We start from the raw sequence: 17,005 nt of genomic DNA, 5'->3' as shown, positions 1-17,005 counted from the left end.
GGGGTGGTCTCCGGAAAGGGTTAGGGACCAGTTGGGGGGGGGGGGGCCGAGCGCGGTCGGGGAAAGGATTGGAGCGCCACCCACCAGCAGGGCAGCGGATGGCTTCGGGATGCTGAGGGGGCGGGGGGGGTGGGGCATTCAGGAAGGGGACCAGCCTGCATCTTAGGGTTTTTGGACCAGATTTTCTGTGATGGAAGGAAATGCACATTTGATGAAGTAAATGGGCCAGACTTTTTTTTTTTTAATTTAGCCTCAGATACTAAGTGTATGGGCTTCTATAAGGATTGTATTTTATTTTTATCCACATTAATCAGTGCTGCCTATTTTAAGTGGACTTTTCAGGCAATTGCTTTGGGAATCTACATATAAACTAGGTAACTGTTGTGACAGTGTTCTGTTTATCTTTTCACACAACCTCTCCCAAATTTAATAGTCGGCTCATTTCGATGTGAATAATAAAACAAAATAATAAGAGGAAAGAGAAAGAAGCTGGTGCGTGCCTGTGCTTTTCAGGCGGTTAGCCAACCAGCTAGGTGCCGTGCCTGCAAAGAGGTTGTGCTTCTGGTGTCCGGCTTGCCGCTCGGCTATCTGGCTACAAGACAAAGCAGATAACCGGCCGAGGCTTTTCGTCATGGTGTCATTTCATCACGTTTTGTACTTTGTGAAGTTTTCTTCTCGCGCCCCTCCACCATTTGCCGGGCGTCTGTAGTATGAAGGCGAAATGGAATTATGCCAACATTTGCTTTATCTTTGTTCACGGACAAGCCTAGCCACTCTGTAGAAGTAAAGGTGGTTGGGAGGGGTCGGGGGTGGGAGGAATCTAAACACAAGACAGCCAGAAGGAAATGGGAGCAGGTGTGCAAATGCATCCTCCCAGCTAGTCTGGAAACGTTATACTGCAAGCTTTACGTTGACCAATGAACCAGGAAAAAGACAACAGAGAGAGAGCAAAGAGCAAATAAATACAAGACAACAAAAACCCTCTGTTTTGTGCTTATTAGATCTTCCACCTCCTTCCACAAGAGAACGGCCTCCTGGGTGTAAGACTGTGTTTGTCGGAGGACTACCAGAAAATGCTACCGAGGAAATTATCCAAGAAGTCTTTGAGCAGTGCGGGGATATCACAGCCATTCGGAAAAGCAAGAAGAATTTTTGTCACATTCGCTTTGCAGAGGAATTCATGGTCGATAAGGCCATTTACCTTTCTGGTACTTTGCATTACATAAGGCTTTTTTTTTTACACATTTTGTTGTGTTTTGTGATGTTAATAGGAGCTTCTTCCCCTTTGCCTTAGCACACAATGAGGTCCGTGGAGTTGGGCTGGAAAAGGAGGGGTCCCGCAGGTGTCCCTGGCTGCCCTTGGCTCTGCACGCAGCCTGTGAATTTGCCTTGCCACAGGGGTACTTTCCCACCCCCAGTCCCTAGGAATGCAGTCTAGTTTCTAATTCATGTTCTCGAGTGCTTATGAGATGAAAAGCAAAATAATGAGTACCGAGGATCATTATTATTATTGGATGCGATCTTCCAGGGGAATAAAGTACTCTCTCGGGGTCATTTAGCTTCTTAGAAGTATGGATTCCCTTCTTAGCCCCTCCGGGTCCAGGTCCCAAAGCAAGAGCACTTCCTCTGGGTTTCCAACTGCTTTCTCCTTGGAAGGGTAGACCTCAGGGCACTGCCCATGGCGCCTGCACTAAGCTTGGGGAAGCTGCCCTCGTGGTGGGGGAGCCGTGCAGTGTAGACACGGGGCTGAATGCTGCTTTCCAGTCTGCGCGAGTTGGAGCAAAAGGATGGGGTCTGTCAACAAAGCGTCTGCCAAATCTCAGAATTACGGGGACCGGCACTGACACGGGCTTTAGCCGGATGTATTTTTAGATTCAACTCATTACCATTCCCTCGCACATTCCATCTACATTTTTCAGTCTGTCACTCGCTGCTCATTACCTTCCTGTACCCGAGGCAGCACTCATGGGGGGAGGTAGGGAAACAATAGGGGGGAAAACTCAGGAAGCAACTCTGCACCCTGTCTCCAGGCTTTCCCAGCTCCTGCTGCCAGCCTTGGAGCCTGGATGCTAGCCCAACCCTCCGGGGGCTCTCCAGAGCTAGATCAGGGGACCCGGGAACTTCAAAGTGGTCCCTTCAAGCAGGCCTTGCAAAGTGGGAAGGAAGGAACATCGAGACACATTCCAAAATGGAGACGGGAACCAAGCAGAGTGAGAACAGCATGCAGGACACAAATGCCACGCCCCCGCCCCCCCCCCCTTCACTTTGTCCTGAGCCAGGGCATCCACACAGCCATCAAGGAGAGGGGGGTGTGGTGTAGCAGGCCTGAGACAAGGGTCTTAACCAACTTCAGGGTCTCCAGACTCTCATCTGTACAAGAAAAAATGGCAGCTGCCTGCCTACCTCGTGGGTAGTCGTGAGGAATGAAAGCAGTGATAGATGGTGAAGTGTTTCCCTTGTAGAAAATCTCACCAAACTCCTTGCCTTTGGGGGATGCCGACTGCTGGACAGGGCAGAACTGCCTCTGTACGTTTCTGAGAGTAACTGATTATGGGACTAGAAAGCACCTCTTTCTCCTGAGGTGTGGCTGGTGGTTTCAAATTGGCGACCTTACAGTTAGCAGCCCAACAGAACAGGACCCATTCCGTTACCGGTTTTAACCCACAGAGTCTACTGCTGCTCACAAAAGGGCTACTGCTTATTTCTTAGGAACCCTGCTCTGGCACTTGGATCTGTCCCTAAAACGGTGATCAGATCTCACCTGATGAGATGACACAGGTTGAGTAGATGAAAGACACTTTTCACCATGAACTCAACCCTTTTTGTGCCTTCCAGAACCCCCATAAGGCAGCCCCATGCCTAGACCTTTGGAAAGTACTCCCGTATGTGTGCCGTGATGCTGCCTTTTTCTCAGCCCCGCTCCTCCCCAAATAGCTCCTTGCTTTGCCCCTGCACAGGAGGACTGAACAGCAAAGGCCTGCTAGGGTGCAGGATGGTCTCCTGCCTCGGCTACCCAACCAGGCTGATGGCATCCGTCCGGCCTGGGCAGCTCTGAAAGGCTGATTAATTGGGAGGCAGGCAGGAAGGAAGGCTGCCCCTCCTGTGTTGAGATCCTGTAAGCCAAGCCCAGCTGTGAGGCCTGGCTAATTTTAGGACCACTTTCACATTTGAAGGCCAAACTAATTTTAGACACAGCCTCATCAGGGTCTCTTTTTAAGGCCCTAATGATGATGTTTTGGTGAAAGGAAAGGTGCCTTTGGGACCAGAAATGCTTGCGAAGGGAGTCTCTGTATGGGAGCAGGGAGAGGTGGTTGGCCAGTTGGGACAGCTGGCGAGTGGGAGGCTTCCTTGCTGTTCAGCACAGATCACTGGGGCCTGCTGACTCGCTGAGTACCCATAGCCCGCAAGCAAGGCACCTTAACTGCCCATCTGTGATTGGACGTTTGCACCGTTCATAGGTAATTGCTATGCCTTTCCATCTTTTAGAGAACACAGCTGAGACCTTGGGCGTTCGGGAAGGGTTTGGTGGCATGGTAGAAATCAGCGGGGATATGGGTATCTTATTTGTAACTTTTCAGAGGTGGGAAGTACCCCTGTAGGGAGAATGCAGCCTCTCCAGGGGTTCTCAGCTGAGCTGTAACCCCAAAGGCTCAGCTAATCCATTGAAACCTGCTGTGAGATCTTGAACATCAGCGCAGAGCGGCACAGCCTAGAATTCCACAGATGTGTCTCGTTTGCAAAGCTCCTACACAGCAAAAGGGCTCACTCTGCCATCTTTCTTGGCAGACCTGCTGGGACCTGAATTTATGTTCTTTAAAATCTCAGCACCCCGAGCTGAAGAAAGCAACCTCAAAGCCTCCTTGCGGTCATTTGAAGTCTGGCTGGCTGTCTCCAGTCCTGTTGGTGCTGATTCCTAAAATCCAGTTTCTGCTGCTAATCTTCCCGAGTTAGGTAGCTCAGAGCCAATCCCCCCAAAGACCCCCAGCCCAGTGCTCCCTCTACGTGGGGGCTCCCGTAGCTTTCATAGGGCGTGTGGACTGTTTGGTACGGAGCCGCGTGCCAGAGGATCCGCTGCAGAGCTGTGAGGAGGGCTGTGGTGAGGCCTCTTGATTGAAGGTAACATATTCTCCTGTGTGCCCCACAGGAGGATAAGTGGAAATAAAACAGCATTGCGAGATTGCCTTTCGTAATTGGGCCTCTTGCAGTTGCCATGCAAGAATTGAGAAGCAGAGCTGTGTGAGTGCAGGAGACACCTTGGAATTTACTTTGTAGATCTTCTTAAAGACCATAGATGCTCTTCATTTACAACTCCCCGCCCCCCACCATCCCCTGCCACCTCTTTCTGGAAAAAACTTAGGGGCTTAGCCTAAAGAGTTGCAGTCAGTTGCTTGAAAGTTTAAAATCAATGCCATACAGGGGTGGAGAATGGGGGTGGTGGGGATGGGGCGATGTTCTGGGTCCAGTTTACTACTGAGCTTCCTGGGAGCCAGAGGAAAGAAGGCATTTTGTTAAGTGCCCAGAGCTGGAGATCGCCCTCTGTTGTTTACAGCAGTTGGGAGTGTGGCAGGGGACTCTGAGACCTCCCCAAGGAATGTTTACCACTACCACCACCCCTCCCTGCCCCATATCTGACTCCTGGTCACCCTATAGGACAGGATAGAACTTCCCTTGTGCATTTCGGAGACTGTCACTCTTTACGGGAGTAGAAAGCCTCCTCTTTTCCCAGCAGGGCAGCTGGTGCTTGTCAGCTGCTGACCTCATGGTTAGCAGCCCAATGAGCAACCAATACGCCACCAGGGCTCCACTAGGGAGTCTGGGTGGTGCAAATGCCCAGCACAAGCAGAGGGAGGCTGCTAACTGGAAGGCTGGAAGTTTGAGTCCTCCCATGGGGCACTTCAGAAGAAAGGCCTGGCAGTCTACTTCCTAAAGATAAGCATTGAAACACCTGCCACGACAGTTCTACTCTGGCACATGTGGGACCGGCATGAGTTGGGGGTGGGGGTGTGGGGGGGGTATGCAATGGGTAGCAGGGGTTTTGAGTTGCGCAGGAGACGGCTAACTGCCCTCCCTGTCCCCTGTGGTATCGGCAGCGTCTATCGGCCGTCCTCGAAAGCTCACCAAGATGCTCCTTATGGGTCAGGAGTGGTTGGTGATCTGACCAGACTTTATTGGTTTCAGGTTATCGGATGCGCTTGGGGTCCAGCACGGACAAAAAGGACTCGGGCCGCCTCCATGTGGACTTTGCGCAGGCCCGCGACGACTTCTACGAGTGGGAATGCAAGCAGCGGATGCGTGCGCGGGAGGAGAGGCACCGGCGCAAGCTGGAGGAGGACCGGCTGCGGCCGCCCTCGCCGCCCGCCATCATGCACTACTCTGAGCATGAGGCGGCCCTCCTGGCCGAAAAGCTGAAAGGTATGTGCCACCGCTCGCCTGGCTTTGGCTGTTGCCACATGAAAAGGGCATTGATCCATGGGATCCTCACATGACCCCGAGGCCCTAGAATCCAAAGGGCCAGAGTAGTAGGATGCCTGTCATCCTACTGGGGACAGGGCTTTGCTGCTCTCCAGCACCGCACCCAATGAGATGGTAGAAGGCAACGTCCACGTACCCCAAGGCCGCCTGTGGTCCGGTGTGCAACGGACCAAGCTGGTCTGCTCCGAGGAACACTGTTCCCAGGGAGTCAAAATCAACTCCAGGGCACGAGTGAGAGGCCATGGCAAGGATCCCTGGCAGCAGAGTGAGTTACGAGTTGGTGACCTTGTGCGTGTCCAAGTAGAACTGTATGCTCTAGCATTTTGATGGGCTGAATCCTTTTAGAAGTGTCTCAAGACTTCGGAGGGTCCTCCAGGTGGACTCAAACCTCCAACCTCTCAGTTTGGTCGCTGAGCATTTTAACAATTTGCACAACAGGGACTTGAAGAGCTAGAGCTTGCAGCTGTGCCCAGCTCTCCACAAAGCCTTACTTGGCAGTAGCAATTGCTCAAGGGTTCAGCTTGGCAGCTTGGTGTCCAACGGAGAAATGTAGACATGGATTCTTGTCTGCAGAGACGGGGTTGAGGGGACACTGTCACCCCCACGGCATAATACTTCTAGCAGAAGAGACTACCTTCCATTCCTTCAGATGTTTGCTGAGTCCCGCCGTGCTGGTGCTGTGTAGGATGGAGATATGCGAGGGGCTTAGTGGCTGCCCAGTGAAGGACAGCGATGAAGGAGGAGAGACCGCTGAAGTCAGAATGTGTGTGAATTCTGTTTTATTCCTGATTAAAGTGCTTTCCTCTGAGCAGAAGCTGTGCGTCCCACAGGCAGATGACTCCTCTCAGCTTACTGGGCACTTTGGGCATGACAGGAGAGACACTTGAGAAAGTCCCTGTCATATTTACTGGCCCACCGGTCAGTATTGGCAAGTAAACAATGAAGCAGGAAAAAGCTGGGTGGCATGTTTGTCAGCCGGAGTTGAGTGATGCTGGCGGAGGTATCAATAAGGTTGTCACAGCCGGGGCAGACTTTTAACCATAGGTGTAGATGAAGTTTTTCCAGGAGAATACTAAGGAACACACTCATCAGAGCCTCGGCCCCAGGGATAAAGACCGGCCGGAAGCTGGGGTGTACCTGGCACAAACTGCCCTGAGGAGTGTGGGTGCCACGTAGAAATAGCTAGCACAGGTAGACCTGGAGAACCCCACTAAGGTTGGATGGCCGGATTTGTGGTTTATTCCACGAGCATGGAAAAGTCATTAACGACTTGTGGTGAGAGCAGGACAGGATCAGCGTGCACAGTGTGTGTGGGGAGATGGCTCCACTGCCAGAGAAGTATGGAAAGCTGCCCAAACCTGGCTGTAGCGCAGTAAGAATTCAATGTTCCAAGACAGGCCTGTGCCTCCAATACTCAGTCCTGTTTGAGGCCTTGGATCCCACTATTGTTGGTATTAGTTGTCATCAAGTCAGTGACCCCTTGTGGCAGAGTCAAAGGGCTCCACTGGGCTTTGAAGTCTGTCTGTGACCTTTCAGGAATAGATAGTCAGGCAATTCGTCTGGGGCACCTCTTGGTGCATTCGGTCTGGCAACCTTTCAGCCAAGAGTCCAATGTTTAACTACTGGTGCCAGCCCAGCACTCCCTGCTAGCCCCTAATCAGGCACTGTTGCAACCTGGGCAGTTGCTCGCTGATGGCTGTTCCCAGAAGCGGTTTCCTAGGAGTGTGAATATCTTCAGTTGTGGCTAAACCTTGCCATAGTTGTTACACACTGAGCTATCAACTGTAAGGTTAGCAGTTCAAAACCACCAACCACCCTGTAGCAGCATGATGAGGCTCTCTAGTCCCGTAAGGAGGTACTATCTCAGAACCCACAGGGGCAGTTCCACCCTGCTCTACAGGGTCACCAGGAGTCAGAATTGACTCGATGGCAATGAGTTTGGTTTTAATTTGGGGTGGGGTGGGGCTGTTCCTTAAGTAAAAGGATGTATGCATAGACATGGCTCTCATTTCCGCTGAGCCAGGAGACCCTCAAGAACAGTTTGAATGAGAAACAGCTAAGTTGTCATCCAGGAAGGTTTTTGAAACAAGTTACTGTGCCATACCTCCAGCGCATCATGCGGTATGAACATCTGATCTGCAGAGCCCAGATGGTATGCAGTCGTGTCCACTCCCAGGAGAGGCACAATCCAGCCCCTGAGGTCCGTGACCTCAGGGAGGACTCTCATGGCAGTTTGGCACACACATATGTTCCTTTAAGGAGCCAGCAGAGGAGTGGCGGGTGCCACACTTGCCTCTCCCCTTTGAGGACCACAGATTGGGATGTCAGTTCGGTAATGCAATCTGCAAGCCTTGCCATTTCAAAAATATATATTTATATAGATGAGTATCACTTGCAGGATTCCAAAGTGGCCCCTCTGCCAAGCACTGTGTGATCCCTTGAGGAGAGAGCAGATTGGAATTTTTAATAGATGGCAGTTACAGTAGAATGAACTAGCTGGGGATACATTTTAGGCAAGACTCAGGTAATAGCAAGCTTGACAATTTCAACCCAAGCACAGAGTTTGGAATATAAACAGCGTTTAATTGCTTAGCAAATTGGCTGCCTCACGGAGAGGAAATCCACTCCATGCTCCTTGTAATGCTGCAAAGCCAGCCGGGAGGAGCCAGGGATGTGCCTTCCCTGAAGATGATTTCACTGATGCGGGGCGATAAAATGTAGTCAGAGACCTAGAGGGAAAGAATCCAGTGTGAGAAAGGAAATGGAAATGCAATATGAAATTACCTAATTGGATTTGATTTTTTTTTCTTCGCTCCCTCCCCTGAGAAATCTTCCTGTCTTAGGTTTAAGAATGATGCCTCCCCACACTCCCTTCCTCGGTTTTACATTGTATTTATTGCTATAGTTTTGGGGGGAAATCCGTAAATGTCTGTATGATGCTCCCTCAGCCCTCCATGCCCTGCCCAGCATGAAAACAGTGCCCACAGTAGCTACTCAGTGGATGAGTTCTTTTCTTTTTCCCTTACCTACTTGGGCCTTTGAGTACATTGCAGGAGTGCTATCAGGCATGGGGGAAGTTCAGGACCGTGATGGACACTCAGTTGTCATTTCAGAGTCTCTGCAAGCATGTGCCTGGCATGGTGCTAGACCCTGGCCAGAGAGAAAGCAGTATAAGATGCTCCTGCCTTGCAGTTGCTGTGTCCAATGTAAGAGAGGCAATTGCAAAGCACTCCCCACAATGGGAAGTGCAGTGGGCATTGTAGGAGTGATGCCCCACCAGCTGGCCATCTCCAGGAGACAGGATACCCATCCAGTGACCACTTGGCCTCCTGAAGCCCCAAGAAGCCTCATGTTTCCAATACATAGCATCAGAGCCACGGGGTCACCCCAGTCTGTGTGTTAATACAAGTTCAAAAAAAAAAAAAAAGGCGAAATTAGCCAGCCCCCTGTTGAGGAAAGAGACATTGTTTTGAGGCAATTCAGCTTAATGAAGACTGACTGAGAAGTAACTGTTCATGGGCCCAAAGCTTATTTCATGGCTTTGAGAAAGCAAGGAGGTGCTCAATAACACCCTAATTACACTTTATTGGAAACAGTGGCACCAGGCAGATGAGATAATGAATTCTGGTGTGTCTGACACAGACCATCCACCCCTGGAGGAACCTTCCCCTGTTTGGACTGTGTGAAGAAGAGATTGATTAGACTGTGAGGAAGAATTATTTACTAAGTCGCTGGGGACTTCTCTTGAGAAGAACATTTAAAAGTTTTTCAGTTTACTCTTCCCCCACCCCCCTTTGGAAAGCCGCCTGTAATCCTTCATTATATGAGAGAGTGGAGCGTTTCTGCCTCAGGTGAAAGTTCTGAGGAAGCTTTCGCAGCAGAACTCTTAGGAGCCCCTGAGGTGTGGAGACTTAGTCTTCCCAAGATCAGCGATGGATTCCTCAATAAGCAAGCTAAGCTCGAGCTGACCGGGCCTTCCTTACCTTCCCCGAGTGAACAGTTCACGTGGGTTCTTTCACCAGATGTGTGGCGTCGTGCTCAGTCTGAGCTCACCTGGCTTACTCGGTGTGTCACCCACCAGGGATGGTACCTTTGGAAAGTGCAGTCTGTAGGAAGGTGCTGGTGTGGGGCCGAGGGAGTAAGTGATTCTGACTGCGAAGCAGATTTTAGGTGTGATGGGACAATGTATACTTGTTCACTACAGATTAGTAGGAAAGCACAAGTTTGCCCAGCTTACCTTGCCCATCGGGTGATCTGGCACAGCACCGGACCTACGTTCTTAACTCCCAAGGGTCTAGGAGTTCAGATTTGCCTACTGTATGGCTCCTGCGTCTGCCTGCTAGTGGGGAGGGCCAGTGGAAGTGGTGCCAGTGTTCTGCTGAGCCGGCCGTCAATATTTATGGCTTTGTGAAAGTAAAAATCGATAACACTATGATCCAAGTGAAGGTCCATTAGCTAAGAGCCAGACTTCCTTCGTAAGGCAAGGAGTCTAGGATGCACATTGGCCTGTCTGTGAATATGTCTTTTTTGGGCGCCCTTGACCTTCTGAGTCTCCAGATTCAGGCTGTTACTTGCACACATTATGCTGGACTCCTGAGATGGGAATCATCGGTGCATTCTTTTTCATATTATCCCCTTAAGTTTTTCGTTGCTTTTTTTTAAACTGGTACTAAATCATCAGGGAAATATTTCACGATGTATGTGTCGCATTCCTTTGAACAGTGTTGTGTATAGATTGTTTCCCATTGTAGAGACATTTGCTTCATATAGAATTACCTCTCTGCTGTGACTCTTTTAGAGAGCTATCCCAAATTAAGCGAGGTGGTTGTAGCTTTCTCAAGGCGGTTCCAACCCAGATAGCCACCCTATCCACACAGAATGAAACACTGCCCGGGCCTGTGCCATCCTCACATCTGTTCTTCTGTTTGAGCCCATTGTTGCAGTCATTGTGCCAATTCATCTTGTCGAGAGTCGTCCTCTTTTTCGCAGCCCTCCATCTTATCAGCATGATGTCCCTCTCTGGGGACTGGTCTCTCCTGACAACATGCCCAAAGTATGTAAGACAAAGTCTCACCTTGCCTTTGTGGAGCACTCTGGCCATACTTCTTCCAGGACAGATTTGCCATCTGCAGTTCTGGTGGTCTGGCTTTGATCCCATCTATAATTCTGAAATTGAGGGCCAGTTTTCTCTTAGCACAACATGAATTAGAAGGGAGTCTCACTCCTTCAGTTCCTTTTCTTCATCACTGTCGACACCAGTTTGATCGAAGTTGACCATGTGCTGGGCCACTCAGCTCTGACTTCGTGCCTGACTCTGGGCTTTCAGGTATGGCTGCCATGCATTCTCTGCCAAGGAGGTGCTTGCAGCGCAGAGTCTGGTCAATGACACAGTGACAGTGAGTTGATGAGAACTGCCATACCCCACCAAATGAGCACGTGACTCAGGCATGAATGAAGGGACCAGTCGCAAGATGTTAAAGTTGGACCAAAGGGAAATCTGTCTTCCAGTGGTTTGCATATTCTACAGGCCCAAACTCACTTTCATTTCCGTGAGGAGGAATTATTGCCACTCTTACCTGTTTTCCATGATTTAAATGTATTTCCACAGGTTGTAAAATAACCTAACATGTCATCCATGTTGACAGGAGAGACCAGGTCCTGGAAAGGGCCACCCTGTTTGGTAAAGTAGAAGGTCAGCAAAAAGGATGTAGAGCCTCAAGGAGACGGATTGGCACCATGGCTGCAAGAAAGGGTTCCCACATACCAATTGTGCAGCTGGCATGGGATGGAGGCTGTACTGGGGCCGCGATGAGTGAGGGGAACAATGCTGCATTAGGTGTGGGGAGGATAGAGGGAGGAATTCACAGTGCTGATAGTAATCCCATCTGATTTTTTCTCGGTCCTCTCCTATCTCATCCTTTCCTCCTCTTTTAACGTAGATTAGCTCCCAGTCTAGCTACTTGGTTTTCACCAAGTGATTTATTCCAGTGTTTTTAAAACTAACCCTCCTATAAATCACCAGTCATTAAAAATGCAGATGCTAAGTCAGGAGGGTGGAGTGAGGCTGAGTCTGCATTTAGTGTTTGTTTTCTTTAGGGGAGAATTCTTTCTGACAAGCACCTATATGAATGATGCTTTTGTTTGTGCCCTTTGAATGACAAGTTCCCACCAAGCCACATCCACACGTTCCAGCATATAGTGAGCTTCACGGGGTTCACTTGGCAGAAATCTCCAAGGAAGCCACTCATGTGGTCTTTCTCCCACGGCACCACGAGCTAGCTTTGAGCTGTCAATGACAGGTTGATAGTTCAGTGCAAACTGTGCCCATCACCTAGGGCTTGTGGTCTTTATATAAACTAAAAGCAACCCCCCCACAGTGGAGTTGATTTCAATTGAGACTGAACCTGTATAGGGTTTCCAAGATTCAACATTTGAACAGGTGCAAACAGCCCCCCACCCCCCACACACACACACACAACTTACTCTGATACAGCAGCTGGTGAGTTTAAACCATCAGCCTTGTGGTCCAATGTCCATTGCCAGCACCACCGGAACTCTACCCAGAACTGCACCCACTGCCATACAGTTGATTCTGGTTTAGAGAGACCCTAATTAAAGTTTTTGAGACTGCCAATCTTTATGGGAATAGCAGCCTCATCTTCCTCCTGAGGAGTGGCTGGTAGGTTTGAACTGCTGACTTTACAATTAACAGCACAACACCTAACATATAGTGCCAATTTCATTCTGTACGCAGAAATGATTTTGTTAATGCCTCTGATGTGAAAGACACGTTCAGAAACATGGAAGGAAGAGTGGTAGAAATGTTGACAGAATCTGAATTGACCAGAAACAAGATGAGACGCACTTGAATTTAGGTGATGATACTCAAAGATGAGAGATGGTAGATAATATCACTTATTCCTCTTAAATCTGAACAATGACATTGCCTTCCCAGAATGCACATGTTGTTAAAAGTGGGATTTTTGTTTGTTTGGGAGTTGTTGTTCGTTTTGGGGTTTTTTTGTTGTTTTTGATAAATTAATTAGTGCCTTAGTGTTGAAGGCTCTGCTACTGTGTGTTGTTTTAATTCACTTTCAGCTTCAGTTGCCAAAGGGCTCCTGGGCCTGAAGGGTAGGAGGAGTTACCATCCAGAACTGCCAAGAGGATGGTTCAGTTCTCCCATAGCAACAATGGTTTTCAGGACAACACTCATTAACAGGGAAGGTCGATGTTCGCTAGCAACTGTGGGGGGCCCCAACTTTGAGCCAGGCAAGTGGTAGCTTCCTGGCTCCAATCACTGCAAGTCTATTAGAAGTAAAATAGGATAAAATATGGGTAGCCTAAAAAGTGAAAAACTCAAAAGAGTGAGCAAGTAAGCAAGAGATTGAAACCTGTTCTGGAAATTTGATTTTTCCATAGCTCTTCCGCACCTGGAGACATCTCTGTAGCCAATAATTACTGTGCACATGCTGAGTGCTGCAGTAGCAGTCTGTGCGGAGAGTTGTACAAGCAGCAAAGGACACTTCTCCACAGCCAGGGATGCAGGCAAGCTTCCTGGAGGCAAGGCCCCTTCAGGTGAATCTTGAAGGAAGGCTACCACTGAGCCAGGTGGACTGTGTGCAGGCCCTTCGGCTAAGTGCACAGGTGGTGCGGAGCACAGAGGCTTGGCCGTGGAGTCAGACTAAGGGGAGAATGTGTCAGGGACTGAGAATGGGTGTGAGGGAAGCCGCAAGTCAGTAAGGGGGGCCCTCATCAACACTGACGAAACTCGGGTGTGACGTGGGGAGGGTACTGTTTAAACAACGCAGGGCATTTTCAAAGAGCAAACGCCTCAGGTCGGCCCTTACTGTGGAGACGCACCTCTGCACGCCCACTCAGCCAGGCCTGTGCTCGGAGGATTGCCAGCGCGTGTTCCTACGTGGGATTTTTTTAAGTGCATCTTTGATGGGATTTTTATGAGCACTGCTAATTTCTTTCCACATGAATGGTGCTAATAATGCTGCAATCTAAGAACTGTTTAAATTAGTTTATACTGTTCTCTCGGTCATCTTTCCACAGAAGGCAAAATTAAGTTTACAGCTGGGTGTTGAAAGTGGCCACTCCCGATGTGCTCAGGTAGCCAGCTTGAGAGTCCCTGGCTTTGGCCTAATTAATGGAAATTGAAGTCACTTCCTACATGGCAGCAGATACTGACTAGCGTTACCAATCGTGCCTAAAGTTCTGCTTTTCAATTTAACAAGTGTCAGTCCATCAATCACACACAAGTCCGCTGCCTTCAGAAAGTTCAGCTGTGAGGATGCGAGGAGGAGCTTTCAAAACTAGGCACTTCTTTGAAGCGAATGGGATTCTGCCTGCCAGTGCTTCTGAAAATGCCGGCATAGCTCCTGCCTAATTAACTTTTAAATAGTGTCTGCTTAATCCTAAAGATGGTGTTTTGTCTTTCAGCAAAATGATCAATTAACTATCATCTGCCAGTGAACTTGTGCAGTAGCGCTCAGGGTGTAATGTAGACCAACAAAAGCTAGTCTCCGGGTCATTTGAATAAATACAAAGCCAGTTGCCTGGAGTCAACTCCCCCAGGTCCTGGCAAGCCTATGTGTCAGTTCAACAGTGATCATGAGGTTTCCTATGGCTGGCATTTTTCAGGTCTAGGTCTCCAGCCCCTTCTGAGCTACCGCGGGGTGGACAGGAACCTCCAACCATCAGCCTTTGAGCTGATGCTGACTTACAGCAACCCTTATAGGACAGGGTAGAACTGCCCCTGTGGGTTTTGGGGATTGTAAGTCTTTATGAGAGTAACAAGGCTCATCTTTCTCCTATGGAGTGGCTGGTGGTTTCGAACTCCTGACCTTGCAGTTAGCAGCCCAATACATAACCACTATGCCACCAGGGCTTTCTCCAACCTTTTGATCAACAGTGAGCAAAGTAACCATTTGTACCACCCAGGGTCTCCCTAGCAATGAAACGTATGTTCTAGCGTCTTTGTGACCTGCATGTGCACAAGCAAGGGAAGAACAACGTACCAGGAAAGACAGATGAGCAGTGTCACACCCCCTACTTGCCAGCTCCACAAGAGCAGCCTGGTGGCCTAGGGGGTTATGTGTGGGACTGGTAGCGGCCAGGCCAGCAGTTCGAAACCAACAGGTACTCCACCAGAGAAAGATGAGGCTTTCTACTCCTGTAAAGAGGCACAGTCTCAGGAAGCCCAGCAGGGCAGGTCTACCCCATCCTACAAGGTCACTCTGTGTCAAAAAGGACTTGGTGGCCTTGAACTGGACTTTTGAGTGTCACCTGGCTCTGGGCACAGTAAAAGGGGAAGATGGGTCATGAAGTCAGGGTTCTGTTTTGTTGTTGTTGTCGCTGCTATTTTTGTTGGGGCCGGGGAGATTTCTTCTAAGTGTTAGGTTTATTTTGGCTGTCTGCTTAGATGTCCATTCTCCTAACATATACTGGCAAGGAGAGAGGCGGAGAGTCTGAGGGAGGCCAAATTTATTCTGACGGTAACGGTCGCAGCGGGCCTCTCACAGCCATAACACTAAATTATGAGCCTCTCTGCGGGCCGAACAGGATGCAAAGTTGTGTGATGGATTTTATCTTGTGCAAGCCCCTTTGGTCCATGAAGGGAGATAAGAACCCACAACAGCTAGAGTTCACAGAGGGTGGAAGTGGGGCTGGCATTCCAGAGTTCACCAAACCATGCGAGCCAGCTAGAATCCAGGGCCAGCATGGCGTGGCAAGCAAGCGAGTAGAGGTTTGCAAGGAGATTTGAGTCTCATTCTTGGGGTGTTTTGTGAGCATCCCTCTTTGGTTGTGTGCTCTGGTTAAATAGTGAGGGTAGAGATGCCACAGAAGGCTTTGGCCCACAAGCCCAGGCTGCTACTGGCACAGCGGGAGATAACCTGTAATGGGCTGGGGAGCAGCGCATCCCTAACAGCGACCACTGGCCCCGCAGAAGGCTGGGCATGCCCCACCTGCCGCTGTTCACCCACTGCCTCCTGGTGCACGGGCCTCCTGCACTGGCAGCAGGCGGCACCAAGGTGCTGGGCCTGATCTAGGGGAAAAACTCAGAGAACAGGGCTCTAACAATGATAGTACACCACTGTCTAAAATTGACAAAGTGAAATTTTATAAAATGTGTAAAACCCTACTATCAGTGGTGTGAAAATGAGATGCCTTAAGCAAATGGGAATTATCCGCTATCTGTTTATCTGGGGGTGTCTATATGTAAAATAATGTGTGTGTTGTGTGTGCACATGCACGTTTATATGAGCAATGCCTAAGGATGTCTCCGACGTGACCCAGTGGAGGGGCGGTACCTGGTGAACAAGTAGAGACCGAGTGCTCTCATTTGCTTGGGTGCAGAGTTGACATCGTTTCCTTGGGAAATGTAGGATACATTTTTTCCAAGGGGTAGAAAAATTATAAAGGAACAGCTTCTCTCTCCCTTCAAGTTTGCCGGAAAATACCCAAAGAACTTTAAGTAGTCAGATTGATGAATATTGTAATAACTGGCAAGCAGCTTCCAATTCTAATGAATGTAATTGCCTTCACACCTGCTTTTTCTCTGCCTTCAAGCAACACACCACAGGTCTGCTCCAGTGACCATTCTCCATCAGGCAAGTCTGTTTGCTTTCTTAGAAGTAAACGGGATCACTTAGTTGCAGGCAGAACCTTATTCTCCACTCCCATCTCTGCATCTTACCCCACCCCACCCCACCGTGTGCGCACGCGCACACACACACACACACACACACACACACACTATGCTGAATTCAAATGGCTTGTCGAATAGCCAGCCTCAGAGAGTAAGTCATGGCAGGGAACTTGTTGTCTTTTGTTGAAAGTGAGGAAATGCCCCATTCCTCCACCCAATCAAATATTCCACATCCAACCTAAAATGGCATGACTTTTGAACTGTAGTAACACAAAAATTGATGTACCTCCTACTGTCGACCTTGGGAACAGTATCTTGCATTACAAGGAGTATTGAGTTAATCTGTTTTTTGCATTTTTGACACACAGATGAATCTGTAAATCAGAAAAAAATGGGATTGCTGCATAATATTTCTGATAGAGGAATTTTAAAAATGACTTAGTTTTGTAACATTACACTTAATGAAGAGAAGGATGGTGGTAGAAGATTAAGATTTTATCTTGCATTACTAAGAACCCAGAACAAACCTTCCAACATTGGGCTTAGAGAATCAGCATATGAGAACAGTGAACCACAACTTGCTTATATGTTGATTGAATGGCACCATAGAATTAGATGAGGAGAGAGAAGGGGAAGTGTTAGAAATTTAGTCTAGATAAGGACAGAAAAGGTGGTGCTAGAGAAGCTGGTCTAGATGAGGAGAGAGAAGGTGGTGTTAGAGAATGTGGTCTAGATGAGGAGAGAGAAGATGGTGTTAGAGAAGGCGGTCTAGATGAGGAGAGAGAAGATGGTGCTAGAGAATGTGGTCTAGAGGAGGAGAGAGAAGATGGTGTTAGAGAAGCTGGTCTAGATGAGGAGAGAGAAGATGGTGTTAGAGAA

At 49.0% G+C, this 17,005-nt stretch overlaps 1 protein-coding gene across 2 annotated transcripts in view; it reads left to right on the top strand.

Annotated features, from left to right (window-relative positions):
• The window catches only part of ENOX1 (ecto-NOX disulfide-thiol exchanger 1), a 344,421-nt gene that overhangs the window by 166,374 nt on the left and 161,042 nt on the right, over positions 1–17,005 (top strand). For both annotated transcript variants that reach the window (XM_045287120.1, XM_013005981.3), the window contains exons 5-6: positions 1,002–1,208; positions 5,179–5,412. In XM_045287120.1, coding sequence (XP_045143055.1) covers positions 1,002–1,208; positions 5,179–5,412 — 441 coding nt within the window. The remainder of the gene's footprint in view (positions 1–1,001; positions 1,209–5,178; positions 5,413–17,005) is intronic.

The sequence above is a fragment of the Echinops telfairi genome, unplaced genomic scaffold, assembly GCF_000313985.2.
Source record: "Echinops telfairi isolate 266 unplaced genomic scaffold, ASM31398v2 ScPeMD7_11;HRSCAF=52, whole genome shotgun sequence".
Classification (NCBI taxonomy): domain Eukaryota; kingdom Metazoa; phylum Chordata; class Mammalia; order Afrosoricida; family Tenrecidae; genus Echinops; species Echinops telfairi.
The sequence above is the reverse complement of the archived record's forward strand: the minus strand, read 5'-3'. Positions and strand labels throughout refer to the sequence as shown.